Source organism: Gavialis gangeticus, unplaced genomic scaffold, assembly GCF_001723915.1.
Source record: "Gavialis gangeticus isolate Ggan-Ray unplaced genomic scaffold, GavGan_comp1, whole genome shotgun sequence".
NCBI lineage: Eukaryota > Metazoa > Chordata > Crocodylia > Gavialidae > Gavialis > Gavialis gangeticus.
This window is the reverse complement of record NW_017729030.1, coordinates 67229741-67248155: the sequence shown is the minus strand read 5'-3', so window position 1 is coordinate 67248155 and position 18415 is coordinate 67229741. Positions and strand designations below refer to the sequence as shown.

General features: G+C 41.0%; 1 protein-coding gene and 1 long non-coding RNA gene across 3 annotated transcripts in view; one reads left to right on the top strand and one right to left on the bottom strand.

Moving 5' to 3' along the window:
- Window positions 1-18415, top strand: part of SEPT11 (septin 11) — a 144332-nt gene that overhangs the window by 119208 nt on the left and 6709 nt on the right. The window contains exons 7-10 of one of the 2 annotated variants that reach the window (XM_019522315.1): window positions 1058-1226; window positions 7099-7231; window positions 8583-8770; window positions 12895-12976. In XM_019522315.1, coding sequence (XP_019377860.1) covers window positions 1058-1226; window positions 7099-7231; window positions 8583-8770; window positions 12895-12910 — 506 coding nt within the window. In that variant the 3' untranslated portion in view covers window positions 12911-12976. Of the gene's footprint in view, window positions 1-1057; window positions 1227-7098; window positions 7232-8582; window positions 8771-12894; window positions 12977-18415 lie in introns of those variants that run through there. The other variant, XM_019522316.1, reaches the window with a different exon arrangement.
- Window positions 16749-18415, bottom strand: part of LOC109301270 — a 7408-nt gene continuing 5741 nt past the window's right edge. Inside the window, exon 2 of the long non-coding RNA XR_002098492.1 lies at window positions 16749-18228. This is a non-coding gene — a long non-coding RNA (uncharacterized LOC109301270). The remainder of the gene's footprint in view (window positions 18229-18415) is intronic.

Sequence of the window (18415 nt, the reverse complement as noted above, 5' to 3'; positions counted from 1 at the left end):
AGGTATGGGGGGCTGTGGGTGCGGAGCAAAGGGCACCAGCAGGGTTGGGCACTGGCCTATCAGGGCTGTGAGGGGCACTGGCAGGGGTTAGTGGGCTGTGGCTTGGGAGTGAGGGGTAATGGCATGGGCAGGGCACTGGGATAACCAGGCTACTCAGCACTACAAAGCAGTCAGGGGAGAGAGTCGCAGCTGGACCCATGTCCTGGTGAGCAAAGGGGGCAGGGGGAGCTCTTACTTTCCATAATAAAAAACCCCAAAATATAACACCAAAATTTATAGGTATTTAGAATTGATTTGATTATAGTGATTGAAGCACTGGTAGGCTTCCAACTTACTTAAAAATTGTAAATATATCAGTAAAACATTGTATTCAACTGATACGTGTGTGTGTGTGTGCATGTACAATGTTGTTTTATATATATATATTTTTATATATATATATTTATATATATATAGAAATAGACGTAGAATATAGACCTAGAATATGTTGTTTTCTAGAGAGAGAGATGGAAAACAACATTATACACACACACGTGTGTATCGGTTGAATACAATGTTTTATTGATATATTTATAATTTTTAAGCAAATTGGAAGCCTTACCAGTGTGTGTGTGTGTATACTGTATAGCATTTCATTTTAATCACAGAAAAATGCAGATCTGGGGGGGGTTAGCAGAATAATTTGCCTTTTTTTTTTGAATTGGGGAATTTGCTTCCTTTTCTTTTTAAACAGAAAACGAGGGTCCCTGGTGATAAAGCAAATAAAAGTAAAGGCCTTGATGGGCATCTTGTTGGTTGCTGTTTTAAAATGTTTGAGACTCCAACTTAGTAAGGCACAGCAGTACATGCCTCCTTTGAAGTCTGTAAACATCTGATATCAGCAGGGCTCTCCATGTACTGCAAGTAATGTCATAGCTTTGGAGCTGAGTTGCTTGGGGCCTCTCTTTAGAAAAAGGAGTGAAAGAAACCAGCTGAATTTAGTTTTCCCATTGATTTTATTTTCCCATTGTGACCAGGCCCCAGGACATTTTATTTATTTATATTTTCCTCTCGGTAGTTGAAAATGAAAACCACTGTGACTTTGTGAAGCTGCGTGAGATGCTGATCCGTGTGAACATGGAGGACTTGAGAGAGCAGACACACACACGGCACTATGAACTCTACAGGCGCTGCAAGCTAGAAGAAATGGGATTCAAAGATACTGACCCAGATAGCAAACCATTTAGGTATGAAAGCAAGAGCATTGACCTGTGCAACTAAAAAGCAGGCGCAGCTGAATGGATGTATATGTGTGAGAGCGCCAAGAAAGTGGGGGGAAGGCAGGATCTTTTTATAGACTGTGATCAGAGATAACTCTCAGTTCCAGAGAAGGTGGAGTTCTCTCTCTTTTGTGCACATTTGAATTCTTCATGCTGATGAGTCTAGCATTGATGGGTCTTGAAAGTACCGCCTTGTCTCCTTCCACAAGAGAGCACCTATGCTGTAATGGAAGGCATGATTGTGGCCTGCTGGGCAGATCTTAGGAAGTACAGGTGAAAAATACCATGAACTTGCAGCACAAGCCCCCCAGCAATCCTTGATATATAATTAGGTGGGCAGCCTGTTATTACCCATGCTAGTTTTAAAGCTGCTGTGTGCTGCCCTTGTGCCTTCCGTTGCAGGATAGATGGTCTCAAAATCTTGAGGGCTCATGTATCGGAGAAATGGAGGAAGCTGGGATGGATATTCCAGAAAGATGGCTGGCAGGATGCTCCCATATCTCATTAGACCTCACTGCCAACAGGGGGACGTTATGCATTTTGATGCAACAGGAGAGCAAAGTCTGCCTTGTTCAGACCATCCTAAAAAAATACAAATCTGGGAGATGTACCAAAGATAGCTTTACTAGCCTGTTGCATTGATCACATCACTGTGGGTCTGCTTAATTTGTAGTTTTGTGATTTTTGTGGATGTGCAAAAAACGGCTTTGTCCAGGATTGCCAGGAAATATTGTAATGACCATGATTTCCTGTTAAATCAATCTAAAAAACCCTGCTTATTCATATAATACTGTTTCAGAATGCCCTGGTGCTTACTGCAGTACAAAGGCAACATGACAATCATTGCAGCCAGAGATCATACGGTTGAGTTACTGTCTGCTAGTGACATAGACTAAGTGAAGGCGCTAGTGAGTAAAGTGAAAGTGTTTCTATTCAGGTTAGCATTAATTAATATTTCTAAACTGTTTCTAGAATGCTGCATATAATCAACTATGGTGATATAAATTACAATTCATATTGTATATTCATTTATATGTATATTATTTAAATTTAGATTTAAATTAATACTTAGATTTATAATATGATAAATTATATAATTTACTTACTGCAGAATTTGCTATTAAATTGTACAGGATCTGCCTCTGCCAGTCAGTGGTGAGGGATGGGGTTGCTGGGAAATGCCTGCGAACCCTGCAGTTTGTCCTTTGAAAATTGTGAAATTCACAGCAGCTGCTGTGAAAATTGCTTTGTCTCACTGGGAGTTGAGTTAAACCCTCTGCTGGCTGCTGCTTACATTGCAAGAACCATCAGCTGCTGCTGTTCGCTTGAAAGACCTTTCACGGCACATCCCTGCCTGACCTGTCGTCTCTCATTCAGTATTGAGAGGTCTGCTCCCGTCTCCAGCCACTCTGTCAGGCCAACCTCCATCCCTGGCTTGTTAGATATGCAAGCCAGCAAACTTTGTGTTTTCCCACGAACTGGCCTTTGGGAGAAAACATCTCATAAATCTCTGAAACATGACTTTATTATTCTCTCAGGTCCCTCCTTTAGAATGTTCCTCTTGCTATGGTGCCTGTACCAAACTTGAAAGTTCAGCAGCCAGCATACGGATGCCACAGCCAGAGATGTGGGTTTTTTCCAGAAAATTTCCACTGGCCCAAATAGAGCGTGATCTGATTTAGCATGTTTATTTGTCTTCTATTTAGTTAACAACACTAAAAAAGTACCCCATGTTAATTTTATGTCACAATAGCCACAAGTATTTGGACTGAAATATTTGATTAGGAAAAAAATTAAATACAGCACACTTAATGTGGTTTAAATATTATATTCAAACACATTCAAAGCTTTGTGCAGAAAGAAATTACTTTTATTAGAATACTTGTAAAAATGTAAAGACGGTGCACAATAGTATGTGCTTCCCTTACATTGTTTGTTTAAATTTAAGAAAAAAACTGAAGGCATGCTAATTTTAGCACACCCAGAGAACTGTGCATGATATGCCATGCTTTGGTTTTGATTTGGCCTGCAGAGCCAATTAGGTGAATTCATAACTTGACTTTTGGTTTGGATTATTATGTGAGTGAATTTACCTTCCTGTTTACAAATCAGTAAAACATATATGTACTCTCTCTCACACTTCCTAGGGATAATCACCTGAAAAACATTCATTACAACTTTAAAACTGCCAAGCTTGCCTGATATTGTATTGGCATCCATTCATTGTTACTAATGAATTTTATGAAACAATGAATTTTAGAAATGGAAAATTTCACACAGAAAAATTTCTGTTTTCCACCCCACATCTCTGGTCACAGCCTATCATGCTGACCAGGATGATCTTATTACTTCCTTGTAGCAACCCCTTGCTCCCCTTCCTGCCAGTCTGATCTCTCTGGGGCAGGAATCTTACTTCTGTCTTGGACTGGGGTAGCACCCAGTGCAATAAATTCTGGTCCATAATTTGGATAATGTCAAAGTATGAGTAGCCAGAGTCTGATGATTGTTTGACTAGTGTCTGCTAACAGGGGAGAAGCTCATTTGAGGGTTGATGCTTCTTTTAACCTCCAAAGGGCATTTTCTGACTTTGTGGTAGGTTCTATCAGTCTTTTCCTGATGGTTCTGAGCTGTCCAATCAAGGGTAACTTTGCAGATTTATCTGTCCACTCTCCAATTGCTTTGTAATTTGCTGCACCCCAGGCATCCTGGTGGAGACCTCCCGGCAGGAGGAGGATTGTAGATCACTTTAGACATGCTTCTTACTTCCTTTTCCTTTTCTAAAGGAGTCTGTTTAGATCCGCAGGCCCCACACAAGAAGTACCCTTCCCCCACCCCTTGATCAATGCATCTTTTTTGGGGAATGGATGCTGCTGTTCTTGGCAGGCTGCAGGCTGCACTCTGCATAGCTTCAGGATGTCAGGAGCAAATGCTGTTGTTGGATTTAAAAAGGGACAGGACAAATCTGACCAGGAACACTTGTAGCTTCAGAAAGATGGAGGTGATTTAAATCTTGTGCTTCAATTAATAAACTGGTTGCCACATCCTCATGGACTGTCCTGCAGCATTTCACAGTGAAATGTGATATATGGGAAGGGCACCTTCACATTAGGTGTCGGGCACAGTGTGCTGCCGACTGGTGTGCTGGGTTTGGCTCGCTGGCTTATCTGGCATAGCAGAGCCCCTTTGCTATTGAGTCACTAATGAGTGACAGCAGTTTTGGGGGTTTCCCCTCCTTCACCAGTCTCTTGTTCCTCACCATCCATTTAACTGAGCATGTTGCCTGTTCAGTAACACAAGCTTTTCCTGGCTAGAGTTGAGTTGGATCCAAAACTTGAATCTTACTGCATTGCCAGTACTACACCATTGAGTTAGCGTGGGTCTAAATAACCTCTTAGGCTGCTTCCAGACAAGTGTAGATGTTTGTTTCCTGAGGGACAAGTAGCAGCAGCACACCTTGTTAATCCTAACCTACTAACTTCTCCCAGGGCACATGCATTCCCTTGAGTCTGAGCTTTGTGAGCTACAGGTTTCTCAGTTCCCCAGGAGGTTTACATTATGCCTGTAAGGAACAGCAATTGCTCCATACATTTTGAGCTGAGGTGGATAGGAGATTAGCAGCAAACTGTTTAGCTGCTTCAGCTGTTGCAATAAAGTGTACAATGGAGGGGTTGGCAGCCTTGCAAAATTGAGTTAATCAGAAGAATGCTGCCCACTGCGTGCTCATATTTCAGTTACTTCTGAGGTAAGTCCAAATTGGAGGCTGCATCAGCATTTGTAACCAAAGAGCAGTTTGTCTTTTTGTACAGGAGAAGCTTATTTATTCTCAAAGCCTTTGGAGACCCTTTGCTGTTGCAGTCTCCTTGTCTCATGTTCATTTTCCTCCTCCTGCAGAATCCTTTCCCCAGCACCTTGGCTATTAGTTGAGGAATCTTTACAGTAAATCCTATAAAGGTTTTTTTTATTATTATTCATTTAACAAAGCCATAATTTGGAAACACTTTTCTTAGTGAGGTTTAGGGTATTTTCTTTCAACATGTCATCTAGGTCAACTCTCTATTTGTTTCTTGTCAGGAAACAATAGATTTTCTTGAACTCCATAATAGTAAGAAGTTGCAGAAATTCCAAATGGCTTTGGTTTGAATATCCTTTAGGCTACAGGCCACTTTCTCAGATGTGATTGGGAAGTGCTTGGTTAGACTTTGCTGACAAAGTCAGCAAAGCAATTTGCTTTACTGGCTTTGGTTTTAGTCGAAAGCTTCACACCAAGTCAGGGGCTAAAACAAAAGCTCAGCCCCACCCCTGCCAAGATTAGTGCCTCTTCTCAGGCTGCTGATCCTTCTGCACCATGCTGCTCCTTTTTTGGAAATGAGGTTGGCAGGAGATGGTTTGAGGCACGGGATATGATTAACCACATAGCATGAGGCTTTTCATTTTGCTGCTTTCTAGGAGGACATGTCACTATTGCAAGTCTCTGTTCCTCACTAAAGCAAACTGATAAAAATGAAAGCACCTTTGGGCAGTGGATCTGTTGAGGAAGAAGGAGGATTTTTTTCATAGCCCCTAGTTTGACATTTAAAGATGGGTCAGAACCAGAAGCTTAAAACAATTTCAGGAAGGTTCTGATTCAGATCCACTGTGCTTCTGGATGCAGCCCAGAATCAGTCAGTCACACAGGGCCAGAAACCTTTGGAGAAGAAAAATTTTATGAGAACTCTGCCATTCAAAGCTGAACTGAGGTCAAGAGGTTCATGTCCAACTCCATGAGAAACCTGTTCCTGTAGGACACTGGGAAAGGAAGTTTAATGGGATTCAGAAATGCTCAACACTTGGAAGGCCAAGATTTAGCACAGTTTGGAAGTCATGTTTAATTGGAATGAAGGGACAAGATTTGACAACAAAAATTGTTGCATGCAATAAAGGAGAAATCCCTGTCCGAAGCAGGAGGAAAGGTTGTACAAGCTCTTATTTCTCTTACGTATCGCTTCCCATTTCACATACATGCACACACAAGAGAGCACTGCCTGCTCTGATTAGACCTAGAGCAAAAGAGCTTTAATTGAAATTGCTTTTTGTCTTCAGGAATGCATCATAGGGAAACAGTTGTAGTTCTACCCAAGCTGTTGTTGTGGCTGAATTTTTTTAAAAGCTGCCAAGGAATAAAGTTAAAGTGAATTTGGCATCCTATACTCCTAAGGGAGTCTGACAATCACAGTCATACGCAGAGGTGTAGGCTGACACATTTTATGCTCCAAAAGTTTGACATTTGAGAAGTCCATACATGCCAAGTAACAGATTAGTTTAGGTTTAATGAAAAAGTGGTAATTCAGAGGAAGAATGCAAGTGTTTAAGTAATTTTGTAGCATAGTGGTTTTTGAAATGCACAGGCCCTGATTCTGCATGGAGTTGCCTTGGCCCTTGCTCCATGAATATAGGTCAGAAGAGATGAATAGAAATGCAACTAGAAGGGTTGCAACAGGTTGGGATGTAGAGCTGACCAGCAGAGGAAAGCCACATTAGCAGCTGCATTACTGTAAATGCACATGCAGTTGATGTTTTCAGATCATCTGTCTTGTGTGACTTAGACTCATACAGTTCATTCAGTTTATATATCGGTTCATCTTCCACCCTCTGGTCTTCTGGAAAACTGGAGCTGCTCTTAAGGAGATGTGGTTGGGTCTCCCGCCCAACCAGGGTTCAATGGTGCCATTCAGCATGAGGGAAATGTGCTAGTACTACTAGACACCACAAAGGGTCTCATCCATGCATTAAGCAAAACCTTGATTATTCTTTTCTGTTTGTGTTTTGTTCCCCTCCCCCCACCCCTGGATGTTTTCAACAGTCTTCAAGAGACCTATGAAGCGAAGAGGAATGAATTCCTGGGTGAGCTCCAGAAGAAAGAAGAAGAAATGAGACAGATGTTTGTCATGAGAGTGAAGGAAAAAGAAGCAGAGCTGAAAGAAGCAGAAAAAGATGTGAGCTTTTTCTTGTTAAGTGGATTGGGCGCACAGGTTTCTGCTGGGATTTACAAAGGGATGTAAAAGCGTTGGCCACCCAACTCTCAATCCTACTGACTGGGGGTGGTTAGGGTGCTTACCAGAATGTGGGGAAGAGACCAGGAGTCAAGTCCCTGCTCCAGCATAGATTTCTGAAGTGACCCGAGACAAGTCTCCTACTTCGCTTGCTTGCATTCTCCATCTGTAGACCTGGGGATATAGTACTGTCTCACTTCAGGTGTTGTGAAGTTGTCAGAAAATTCCTTTGTTAGCTAGAATTCCCTTAGGCACCTGGGAGGTTTTTCTGCTGAATAGCCTCTGTTTTCCCTTCCAGGGAAGTGGCCTCTGAGTTGGCAAGTGTAGAAACATCTGTAAATGGCCTAAGGGCAACCTTCACCCTGGGCACTTGTATACTTGCATTGTTATGGTGGCTGTTCATCATATGTTAAGTTCATTTGTGCCTAGCTGAAGAGTTAGAACATGCATGAAATGTGAATTGTAGGAGCGCGTTTTTTCAAAATGACCGTGCAACCCCTTCATAGCTGTGAGCTATCTCAGCAAGCCCCAGCAATCAGTTGGAGATGCTGGCAAGGATTGAACATGGGCTTAGATCTTTCAGGCACCAATCTCACATCTGTGTCAGTACTCAGTCAAATGTGTTGCTAAATCCGTAAGTCCTTTTAAAATGGGATTGCCATTGTTTCAAACATAAATAATTTAGAGACTGTTCCTAGTAGTGCTGTTGGCAAAGGATGAAATACTGACTTGTCAGAACAACTAGTGTATAACCAGCTTCAATTTTTCCTCTTTAAATGTTACTTCTCTTGGGATTTTTTTGGTAGGTTCCTAAAGAATTACTGTTTTTCAGTCTGTTTGTATCCATATGAATGACTTTATCTGAATCCATTGGTTTAATCTAATCTGGATTGGGTTATAAAATCTTTTACAACCTTCCTATGTGACCTTATGTACTTCTGAAAATTTTACCCTGTTACATTTGAAAATGAGATGTAAACTCCCTTTGACTTTCAGCTAGATGGTTACAATTCCCCTACCTTGGATGCTTAGATTATAAAACAGTGGTTCTTAAACTGTGTTAGACTCAAGGCACCTCTCAGAAAATGACAGCTCTTAGCTTTCACTTGTTTTTTTACTATAGGAAAATAGTGGAGAATTTTTTTTATGTTACAAAGAACTCAGAAAGACCACAGCAGATCAGAATGGTTTTGATGCTGTGGATTCCTATTTGTCATCTCTTGGCAATCGTGTGTAGGTGTTTGCAAACCTAATAGTGCTCTCTCCCTCTTTCATCATGCCCTTGTCCGGACAGCTCCATGAGAAGTTTGACCTTCTAAAGCGGACACACCAAGAAGAGAAAAAAAAAGTAGAAGACAAAAAGAAGGAGCTTGAGGAGGAGCTGAGCAACTTTCAAAAGAAGAAGGCTGCAGCTCAGCTACTACAGTCGCAGGCCCAGCAAGCAGGTTCCCAACAAACCAAGAAAGACAAAGACAAGAAAAAGTAAGGGGCCGTCATGCTACAACCTTATGGGCTTCCTCTAGTTCTATTTTGATTTTTTTTTTCCTGATTCATGTTTATACTTGCTTTTTCCACAACCCTCCCCGCAAGCCCTCCCACCTATCATCAGACTGGAAACCACGTTTTACCAGACTGATCAAATCAAAATGTTCTTTTGAAGGGATGGGAAAGGGAGATGATCTTTTTCACTAAAAGGTATCTTCATTGCATTTGCGTGGTCTTGCTTGCGCAGACATTCGCTTGCTCGCTCTCTCACTGACTGGTGTGAAAAAGCAATCATAAAATGAAGGTCCGATTGGTAACCTGTCAGCATCTGCTGGACCAACATTGGGACACTCTGAACTCACCTTTTTCCCTCCTGTGCGAAAGGAAGTGTGTCTGTAGGTTTTCTTCCCCACTTTTACCCTAGGAACAGTTCCAGATTTGTAATTCTTAAGGGGTTTTGTTATAGTTTAACCAGAAGCACCATGTTGTTTTGACATGGAAAATGTTGGTGCCAAAAGCAAATATGTTGAATATTTGTTTTTGTGGGTTTGAAGTTTGTGTTTTGGTTGGGGGGGGGGTTGTTTTTTGTTTCTTTTTTTAAATAAATCGTATCTACAGTTGCAGATGAACTTCATATAGAATAAAGTAAATAAGCTAGCAAAACTGATTTGTTTAGCAAAGATGCTGGCATTGTGTTTTTCTACCACTATATTTTTATACTTTGAGTCGCATTCCACCCCCGGATACTTTTGGGAATTTTTGGTGGCTTCAGTAGGAGGTGGATATTTTCAAGGGCAGAATTTGTCCCTTGGTTAGCATTTACAGATGGGATTTTCCAATACACTTGGTTTTGGTCCACTTTTGCTCTAATTGCAACGGATGGTAAAATTTCTACTGATTTCCCCCTACCCCTTCCCCCCATGAGAGCACAGTGAGGCCGATTTTGAGCACTTCTCAGAACTGCTTTGTGCACCATTGACTGCAGATGACTTCCTCTCTTGACCAAAAAGCAGTTTCATTCCAGCAATGATTGGGCTCTTCCCAGAATCTCCCCAGGTATGAGGGGATTGCTGTTTAGATGAAGTATTGTTGATGCAACCACCTTCCCACTGCCTTTACTGGAAAGTGATTATTTTAGTTCTTCATTAGCATAAGAGGTCTGTATGTGTAATAAACTGACTTTCCCCCCTTGCTTAAAAAATAACCACCTCTTGAGTGTGAGATGTGCAGTGAAGCCAAAGAAGTGACATGGATGGTCTACATAGCCTAGCAGGAATGGGAGTTACGTAAGGCCAGTCTCTACAACTTTTATTTTAAAAAAATAATTCACCCCCCAAAAATTCCCATCAGCCCTTCCTATATAGGTAGGAGGTACTTTTTTTGTATTCCTTAAATTGTGCACCTATAACAAAAGAATACATTTTTTGCAGTCATTACAATCAAATAAACTACAGAGATTGATACAGTAGAATCTCATTCAAATTCATGCTTGATAACTTGTGCACAACAAACCAGTGTTTGGCAGTTGTCTTAATTGCCAGTGCCAAATATCCTCTAACGATTTATGCTATTTGACATTTCCTAGGGTACTCTGAAGTATTGTGGAATCTTGTTCCCTACAGGTTTTCAAGAAGAGGCTAGATGAGTATCTGTCTAGGCTGGGTTAGGACTAATACATCCTGCATTTGTACAGGGGTTTGGACCTGAGGTCCCTTGACTTCTGTGATTATATTGTCATAAATAAGCAACACAAAGCTACCATTGACCAAAGAAAGGAAGTTCAAATAATAAGGTGATGTTACTGCTTATTTACTTGCTGCATCACAAACATCAGTCATTTGTAATAGGTCATCCAGTGTGAGCAAGTGAGGTTCTACTGTAATTTGCACATATTAGTTCATTTTATACATTTATATAAAATGTTCTCACTTGTGCATTAGCAGAGGCTGGTATGCTTGTGTCTTGTCTTTACTGTCTGATTAGGTCACAACCTTAAACGCTCACCTTAGGAAGATGTTTAAATTCATCTAAGGCCAGTTTCTCAGCTGCTGTAAATCACTGTAGCTCCCATACAGCCATGCTGCTTTACGCTAACTATCTGGCCCTGCATGCTGACACAATCACCAGAAAAAAGGTGCAGCTTTCTCATATGTCCTTCATACTCTTTAATTTAACATAATTCCCAAAGCAAGCTAGTATCATGTCTACATAAAGAACTATTAGTATCTAGCAAAAAACTTTTTAGTACTTGTTTTCCTGGCCTTCGTGATGTAATTAGGAATGACTGGAAAAATGGCTGATGTCATACTGCAATATAATGACTTTCTGAAGAGAAATTTGGAAATTTTAAAGACCCCTTTTACGGGATTTTTTAAAACTGGGCTGCTAACTCAGTATTTATATGCCATTCCCAGTAGGTTTCTTCCAATCTTTTAGTAGACTAAGGCTACTTTTAATGGGAGTTACGTAGATATTAGCTACTAGTTGTTTCTGTGAAGTCTTCTGGCGCATGCATGCTATTAAGTATGTAATACACTTGTGTGGCATGGCCATCACTAGTAGCATTTTTTTTCTTGTCTGCCAGTGCACCAACACTGAAATCCAGGCATGAGGAAAATGCACATGCACAAATTTATACAGTCTTTATGTAGCCGTGCCAGGTGGTGTAGCTGCTAAAACTGTTTTATCATCTTTGAATTATGAAAATATGATTAAAAGGGAAATACTGATGCTGTCACATTGTAGCACATCTTGGTTTTTCTAAAGGCTTTCAGTCTTAACGAAATGCTACACAAGTCCTATAGGTAAGGCATTTTAATTCTAATCATTGAACTGTAATGGCATGACTATGATGTTGTATACATTCACCAGTGGAAACAGGCTAATCGCTAAAATATTCTTAGCATGGCTTCTGTTTTATCCCCCCTCCCCCTCCAAATGCAATTTATTTGGAGGCTCCTTCATCAAAGTGGAATTATATTTGGGCAATTCTTTAGAAGACCGAATAAAAGCATAGGGCCAGGTTCTCTCTGGTATTATGTGACTGTAGAGAATTTTGGCTCACAACACTTGGGCCCATCCTATGAGACTAATGTTGTCCTTGGTACTTTTTTTTTTTTATTATATATTTCCCCAATGGATTCACGAGTTGAATTTGAGACTTACAAGTTACAAAAATGTTTTTTGTGGCTATGGTCTTGATTTGGGAAAAGTGTTCTTGTTCTGGGTAGCACGTGCTTCTGTGTTTTGCTGAAATCTGGGCCAAATCCTTCACAGACCCGAAAATCTTAACAAAGGGGTTGGCATTGCTGCATAGTTAAACAGCCTAGTGATTGTAGCTGTCTGTGGTATGAGCTTGTCAAAACCAGAGTGGCTTATAAGAGTGACCGGGAGTGGTTTTTTTAACCTCATCTGCATCATGTGATAGGTTATCAGATGCATACCGAGGCCCGTGGATTGCACTGCTTGCAGCGTGTCAAACTGTACAGAAGTTGGAAGTTTTTCCTTTGGGCTTTTAAAACCATTTTAAAAAGCAGCACAAGAGACTTTTTTTCCAGTTTCCTTTATTACATGGAAATTCCAAAGCAATTTCCAAATATTATGGCCCATATTCAGCCCCAGCATAAATCCTTAAATTCCAAGCATGCTGCCAGTTCATATGAAGTCTGATCCAACACCCATTACAGAACAGCGTCCATTGACTGACTTATGCCCCTTTGGTGCAGACAGACCTTTGAAGTTTTTTCAGGTTGGGCCATCAAAGGGCCTGGTGCTCAGCACCTGTCCTCTGAAAGTTGTTTCCTCCAAGATGTGCACTCAAAAGATCAGTAGCCCTTTCTGAAAAAGAAGGCATACGATTCACTATGTGGTTGGTTGGTTGAGAGGATTTCCTTCCACCCCCCCATCCACTTAGTTTTCCTTTGCTTTTGCTTATCATATAGAATTGAATTGAATCAACATGAAGGTTTGTTTTGCACCTTTTTTAATTTAATCCATTTGCATGAGCATCAACCACAGCAGCATATCAGTGTCAGCTTCCCTTTACCTTTCCTTTCCTTTTTCCCTTTTGGGTTTCTATTATTTCTAACATTTTTTTTTTGTTTTTGTTTTTTAACTTGCAGTGCAAGCTTCACATAAAGCCTGGCAAGCCAAGGATGTTCCTGCATTCACTTGCTTTTGCAGTAATGTGTCTCAGCCATCTTTAAAAAAAAACAAAACACAAATAACTATTAACTCATTTAGTATTGTAGTGGGAAGGTAAAACAATATTTACTGGGAAATTGGGGGGTGGGGAGGGTTGGGGTGCGGGGTTGGAAATCTAATGATGCCATTTGCCTTTCTGGAAAGAAACAGCAGCTGTCATTCAGATTTGAATCGAGAGCAAGTACTGTCCATTGCAGGCTTGGTTTAGTGCCTGGTAACATTCCTTGGGATCCAGTAGACATGGAGTCAGGCTACTGTTACTGTTTGCACACCCAACTCTCAAAGAGCCAGATTGCTGTTCCATGACTCTGCTTGAATAGTACCTTATGCCTGGGCACAGTCCCATGGAAATCTGTGGGATCAGCTATGGCATAAGATACTGTTCATTGTCAGTGCACTGCTGTCTGGTCAAAGTCTTTTTCTCTGCTTGTATTGCTGAACCCAGAAGCCTCACTCAAACTCTCATCCTTTGACAGCTAACCTATATGACTGTAAAAATCCCACTGTTTTCTGTGTATAGTTAACAGAGGTGCAACTGACCTTGCATGATTTTACACTTGCATGGATTTTTTTCTTACTGGACAACATAACTGTGGCTTGGATGTATTTGGTAGCTGTGTTTATCTGAAACAAAAAGAAATGCACAAATCTAGAACTCTTGGTTCAGAGATGATACCTTTTATAAGACCAACTAAGAAATCACAAAAAATATATCTTTTTCTGCAAGAAGAAAAGCTAAGAAAAAGAGTCTCTGTTGTTGTTGTTGCAATTTCTTAATTAGCTTAATAAAAGGTATCATCTCTGAACCAAGAGTTCTAGATTTGTGCATAACTGTGGCTTGGCTTTTTGTTATGTGCCGAGTCTCTTACAATAACTCTTAAATCTTGTGGCTAATTGGTAACGGCTGAAGTCTGCATCAAATGGAGCCACAATTTCCAATAGATAGAGATTTTCTTCCAGTTTTCCTGCTTTGAAATAAAAAGGTTCCCATCAAAACTAATCATATAACAGTAACCTTTGAGGCCCATCCTGAAAAGCAAATAAGTGTTCCAAAATGTGATCCCCATTGTACACAGTGGAAAGATTAACTGATTCCTTTAAATCCCCATCCAGCAAACACACACATATGGATGTACCTGTTCATGCAATGCAATGCCAAGGGCTTTCAGGAAAATAGTCACCTGAAGAAATTTATGCACTGAATTTTATATGGCTGCAAGGTCAGGCCACTCACTACTAATCTACATTGAGTGTAGAAAATCCCATCTTCTGATGCCAAGTGCAGGGTCATTTAACACTTGTTAACTTCAGTTACTCTGGGCTCCTGAGAACACCACAGTTAGCTCCCTTTACAGCTACTTTGACCAAGGCATAAAAATGTTATATGAAAATACCACTTAGCTTTGTGAGGGCTAAGAAACAGGATGTAAACAGCAGTTTGCCAAAAGAGCAGTGAACAGCTCAATTAACTGCCAAAGCAACCTTAGCATGCTAACCTCTCCAAAATGGAAGAGAAGGTGGAGAAAATGGCTAGAATGGGTTCTCTTCTTCCTCCTGTTGAGTGGCCTGCAATTCTCTTGCATATATATCTTGGGCATGCAAACAAAATCTGAGCCTCTCTTCATGGTCAGCTTGTAATGAACATTGACTTGCCTGTTTTAATTCTGTATTTTCTCTGCCATTCCTTTCTGGACAGAGTCTTTTCCTTTCTGATACATTCCAAGAAGTGGAGACCCATGTTTACCTTATGACTTCCTGGATTTCTTTCTCTGCTGCTGATGTACTACCAGCTTCCCCACTGCTCCTAGCTAGGTAGTCTCCTCTTTCTTACTTTGAAAGCACTCTTGAAATTCACCCTCTTCACCTCATACACTCACTCCTAACTGCTTGATTCTACTCAGACACCAGGATGGAATTTTTTTCCTTCTCCCACTTAAAGTTAACAGAGGCAAGTTTGTGTCACTCTTTCTTTTATTAATTTAGATTTATTTTCACTCCTCCACCTTCACTGCTTAAACATGGCTCTTGGACATAGGAAGGGTAGTTGGACAGATGGCTAAATTTAAGCAGAGGTAAAAGTAGGAAAGAAACCATTTCAGAATTCAGGCTAACTCTGTATGCGAACATCTTAATCTGTGAAAAGACCAGCAGTTACAGTAGTCAAGTAAAATAGTACCAAACGTCAGCTTACTACTGAATGTAACCGTATTGACTCTCTGGGAATTGACTCCCTGCAACCAGTTTCCCAATCACAGGCAGTGTGTGATCACCAGGGATCTGGGTTTTTCATTTCCCAGGGAAAAACAGAAAACCACGGATTCCTCCCCTTTATTGGAGAAAAAAAAACAGATTTTTCCTTTTGGCAGAGATACCTGCGGATTTCCCACTCTTGCAAAGACCTCTGCAGGCAAGCACAGGTCCAGCCTGCAAGAGCTGTTTGCAAAAAGGGTGGCGAACCCCCAACCCTGTCCAGAGGGAGCAGGGGAAAGGGTGGGACCTGAGGCTCTGTCAGCCAAGCCTTGGCTCGGGCTCACTTTTCTTTCTTGGAGCCTGTGAGGTAAGTGGGCCTTGCAGGGGGCTGGGGGGTTACAGGTCACAGATGGGGATTCGTGATAGAGCAGCCACAGTTGGACCCACATCTTGGTGCATGGGGGGAGCTGCTGCCAGGAGGGAGCAAGTGGGAGGTAGGCAGGGAGTGAGGAGCACCAGCAGGGCTGGGGTAGGGGCTGTAGCTTGGGAGTGAGGGGCAATGGCATATCAGGGCTGCTCAGCACCACAAAGCAGTGTGGGGGGCAACCGCAGCTGGACCCGCATCCTGGTAAGTGAGGGGGGCAGCAAAAGTTCTGATTTTCCACGATGAAAAACCCAAAATCAAACACTAAAATGTATAGTTATTTAGAATTTATTTTATTATAATGATTGAAGTACTAGTAGGCTTCCAGATTGCTTTAAAACTATATATATAGCCATAAGACATTGTGTTCAACTGATACCCAGTCTTACAATTTAATCATGGATTTTGGGGGTTTAATCAGAGAATTTGCAATTTAATTTTTTTTTTTATCAGGGAAAACCAGGATCCCTGGTGATCACACAAAGTGCTCAGCTCTGAAGTGTGACTGCTTGTGTAGTATGTTTGCATCAGTCATGTCTGTCTGTTTAAATAGCAGATGGCTTTCTGTGCCAAGTCAGACTTATTTTTTTTAACTGTTTTTCCTGCTTAGCCCCTTTCCAGGGATGCTTGACAGAGATCATCTGAATTGAGTGACATGTTTTGGGTTGGGTTTTTTTCAGCAGGTCCACCGTCCTCCTCATTTACCCCCTCCCTGAACAAGAAATATATCATATTGCTTTGAAGAAGCTCGAAATAAAATTTTATCTTGCAGACATAAAAGTTTTTTTTTTTTTGGTCAAGTGTGATGCTAATTTTTTTAAAATCCTTGGGCCATGTTTAGCTTATTACTGCTGCACTCCCTTTCTGTATCTATGCCTTTTTTCACAGCAACCCCTGGCTCTGCCTGGAATAAATGATCCCCTCAAATCTAGTTGGATGTGCTTTCACTTCTGCATGTAAGTATAGTAGTAAGACTTTCTGCCCACCATTGAAATGAACCAAACAGCTGCTGGTGGTGGTTGTTGTTTTAAGCCCTCTTTTTTTGAGTGGCAGTGCTGAAATTATTTCAAGTGTTTTGATTCAACAATAACCAGACTGGCCTGGGACTTTTAAAAGAGTTAAGTGCCTCACTCCTATTGCATTTCAAATGTGATCTTTTTTTTGAAAATATCAATTTATGGCACTAGCCTGGTCAATCTAATTTCTAATGACAGTTGTGTAATCTTAACTCTTGCTTGCAAGGATCTGCACAATTGTGATTTGTCGTAAAATTATTTAAACTGAAGTAGCTGGTCACTGCCCATGCCACATTTCCCTCAAGCCTTTTTTAAAAATCTTGAGGCTATTAAAAATGAGTAAGAATGTTGAATGAATTTCTGCGAATTAGTGTTTCTTGGATGTGGAAATACCCCTGTAGGCAAAGGCCCAAATGACACACTCTTGCCTTGAGAAGGGTAGTATTTGCTTTGAATTGCACTGCTAAAATGGCTTTTCAAGGCCAACTATCAAAGGCACAGGTGGCAGTTGGGTGCCTAACTCCCAGTGACTCGATCCACTTCCCAAGGAGAGTGAACAGGGTGGAGGACCAAGAGTTCTCAACTTTGGCCTCTCTGCTCCCATTAAAACAAACGGTGCAAGTAGCCCATTAACTTCTGTAATGGAGTGAGGCCAACTCTGATTACTCCTGAATATCTTACTTCTGTGTAAATTAAGTAAGAATGAGGTAAATGAAGTAAATACAAACCTGTGGCCTTTCTTAAACTGCGCCTTACTGACACTGGTGATGGCCATGGCTATCAGAGAGTGTAAAGAGATGAAACTATTAGGCTGATCTAAAAGCAAGGGACTTCAGGCTTAGATGAATCTTGTCACTGTTTCACCCCTCTGCTATATCCTGTGATGAGTGGATGCTAAACAACAGTAGTTTATCATTGGTTTTAGGGATAAATCACTGTGATTTAGCTTCCCTTACTTCAACTCAGGGTCATGTAAAGACTAAATGTTACAACATACCAGCTAATACACACTCAGAAGAAGTAAGCCCCTTTCCTCTTGCCCTTCAACCCAGGTTTGTCTGTCATGCCAAGAGCTCCAACCATGCTCAGAGTTTTAAAGAATATTTCATCACTGTGCTAAAGTCCTTGTCTTGCAGTGTAAACTGAGGAGTAAAGGGTAGTTACATGGGGAGGGGAGAATTGTGTAGTTGTCCCTTCACTGGGCTCTCCACCCCGGAAGTCTAAGCCAGTGATTCTCAATCTCCACCTCTTGAAAAATGTCACCTCTTAATGTTCGCTTGTTTTTTCGACTACAGAAACATAACAGCAATTCTTCTGTTGCAAAGAACTCAATAGGTCAGAATGGTTTTGATACTATGGATTCCTCTTTGAATTTTCAGGGCTTATCTTGTGAGTCATGTTTACACACCTACCAGTGCTAACTTTGTGTGACACCCTGTAGGACCCTTGAATGGATTGCAAGGCACCCCAGAGTGCTGAGGCACCCTGGTTGAAAATCACTGGTCTAAACGATCGAAGTAGCTGTGCATTTGAACCCCAGAATGCTACATTTAAGCAGCACATCCAGATTTTACCTGGGAACTCCCGCCTTTTCAATCCTAAATCTTTCATCCTTTTGGTACCTTGTACATTTTTAGCAACTTATCCTGTCAAGAAGGCTTTGTTGTATTTGTGTCTCTTTTTAAGCAAGTCTTATTTAATGTCATCAGTTGGTTTTGTTTTTCAGGTAGCTCTCATTCTGCTTTTAAACTGTTGTCTTGAAAACTGAAATGTCTTGTGTGTGTGATCATATGCAATTTTGTCTGCTTG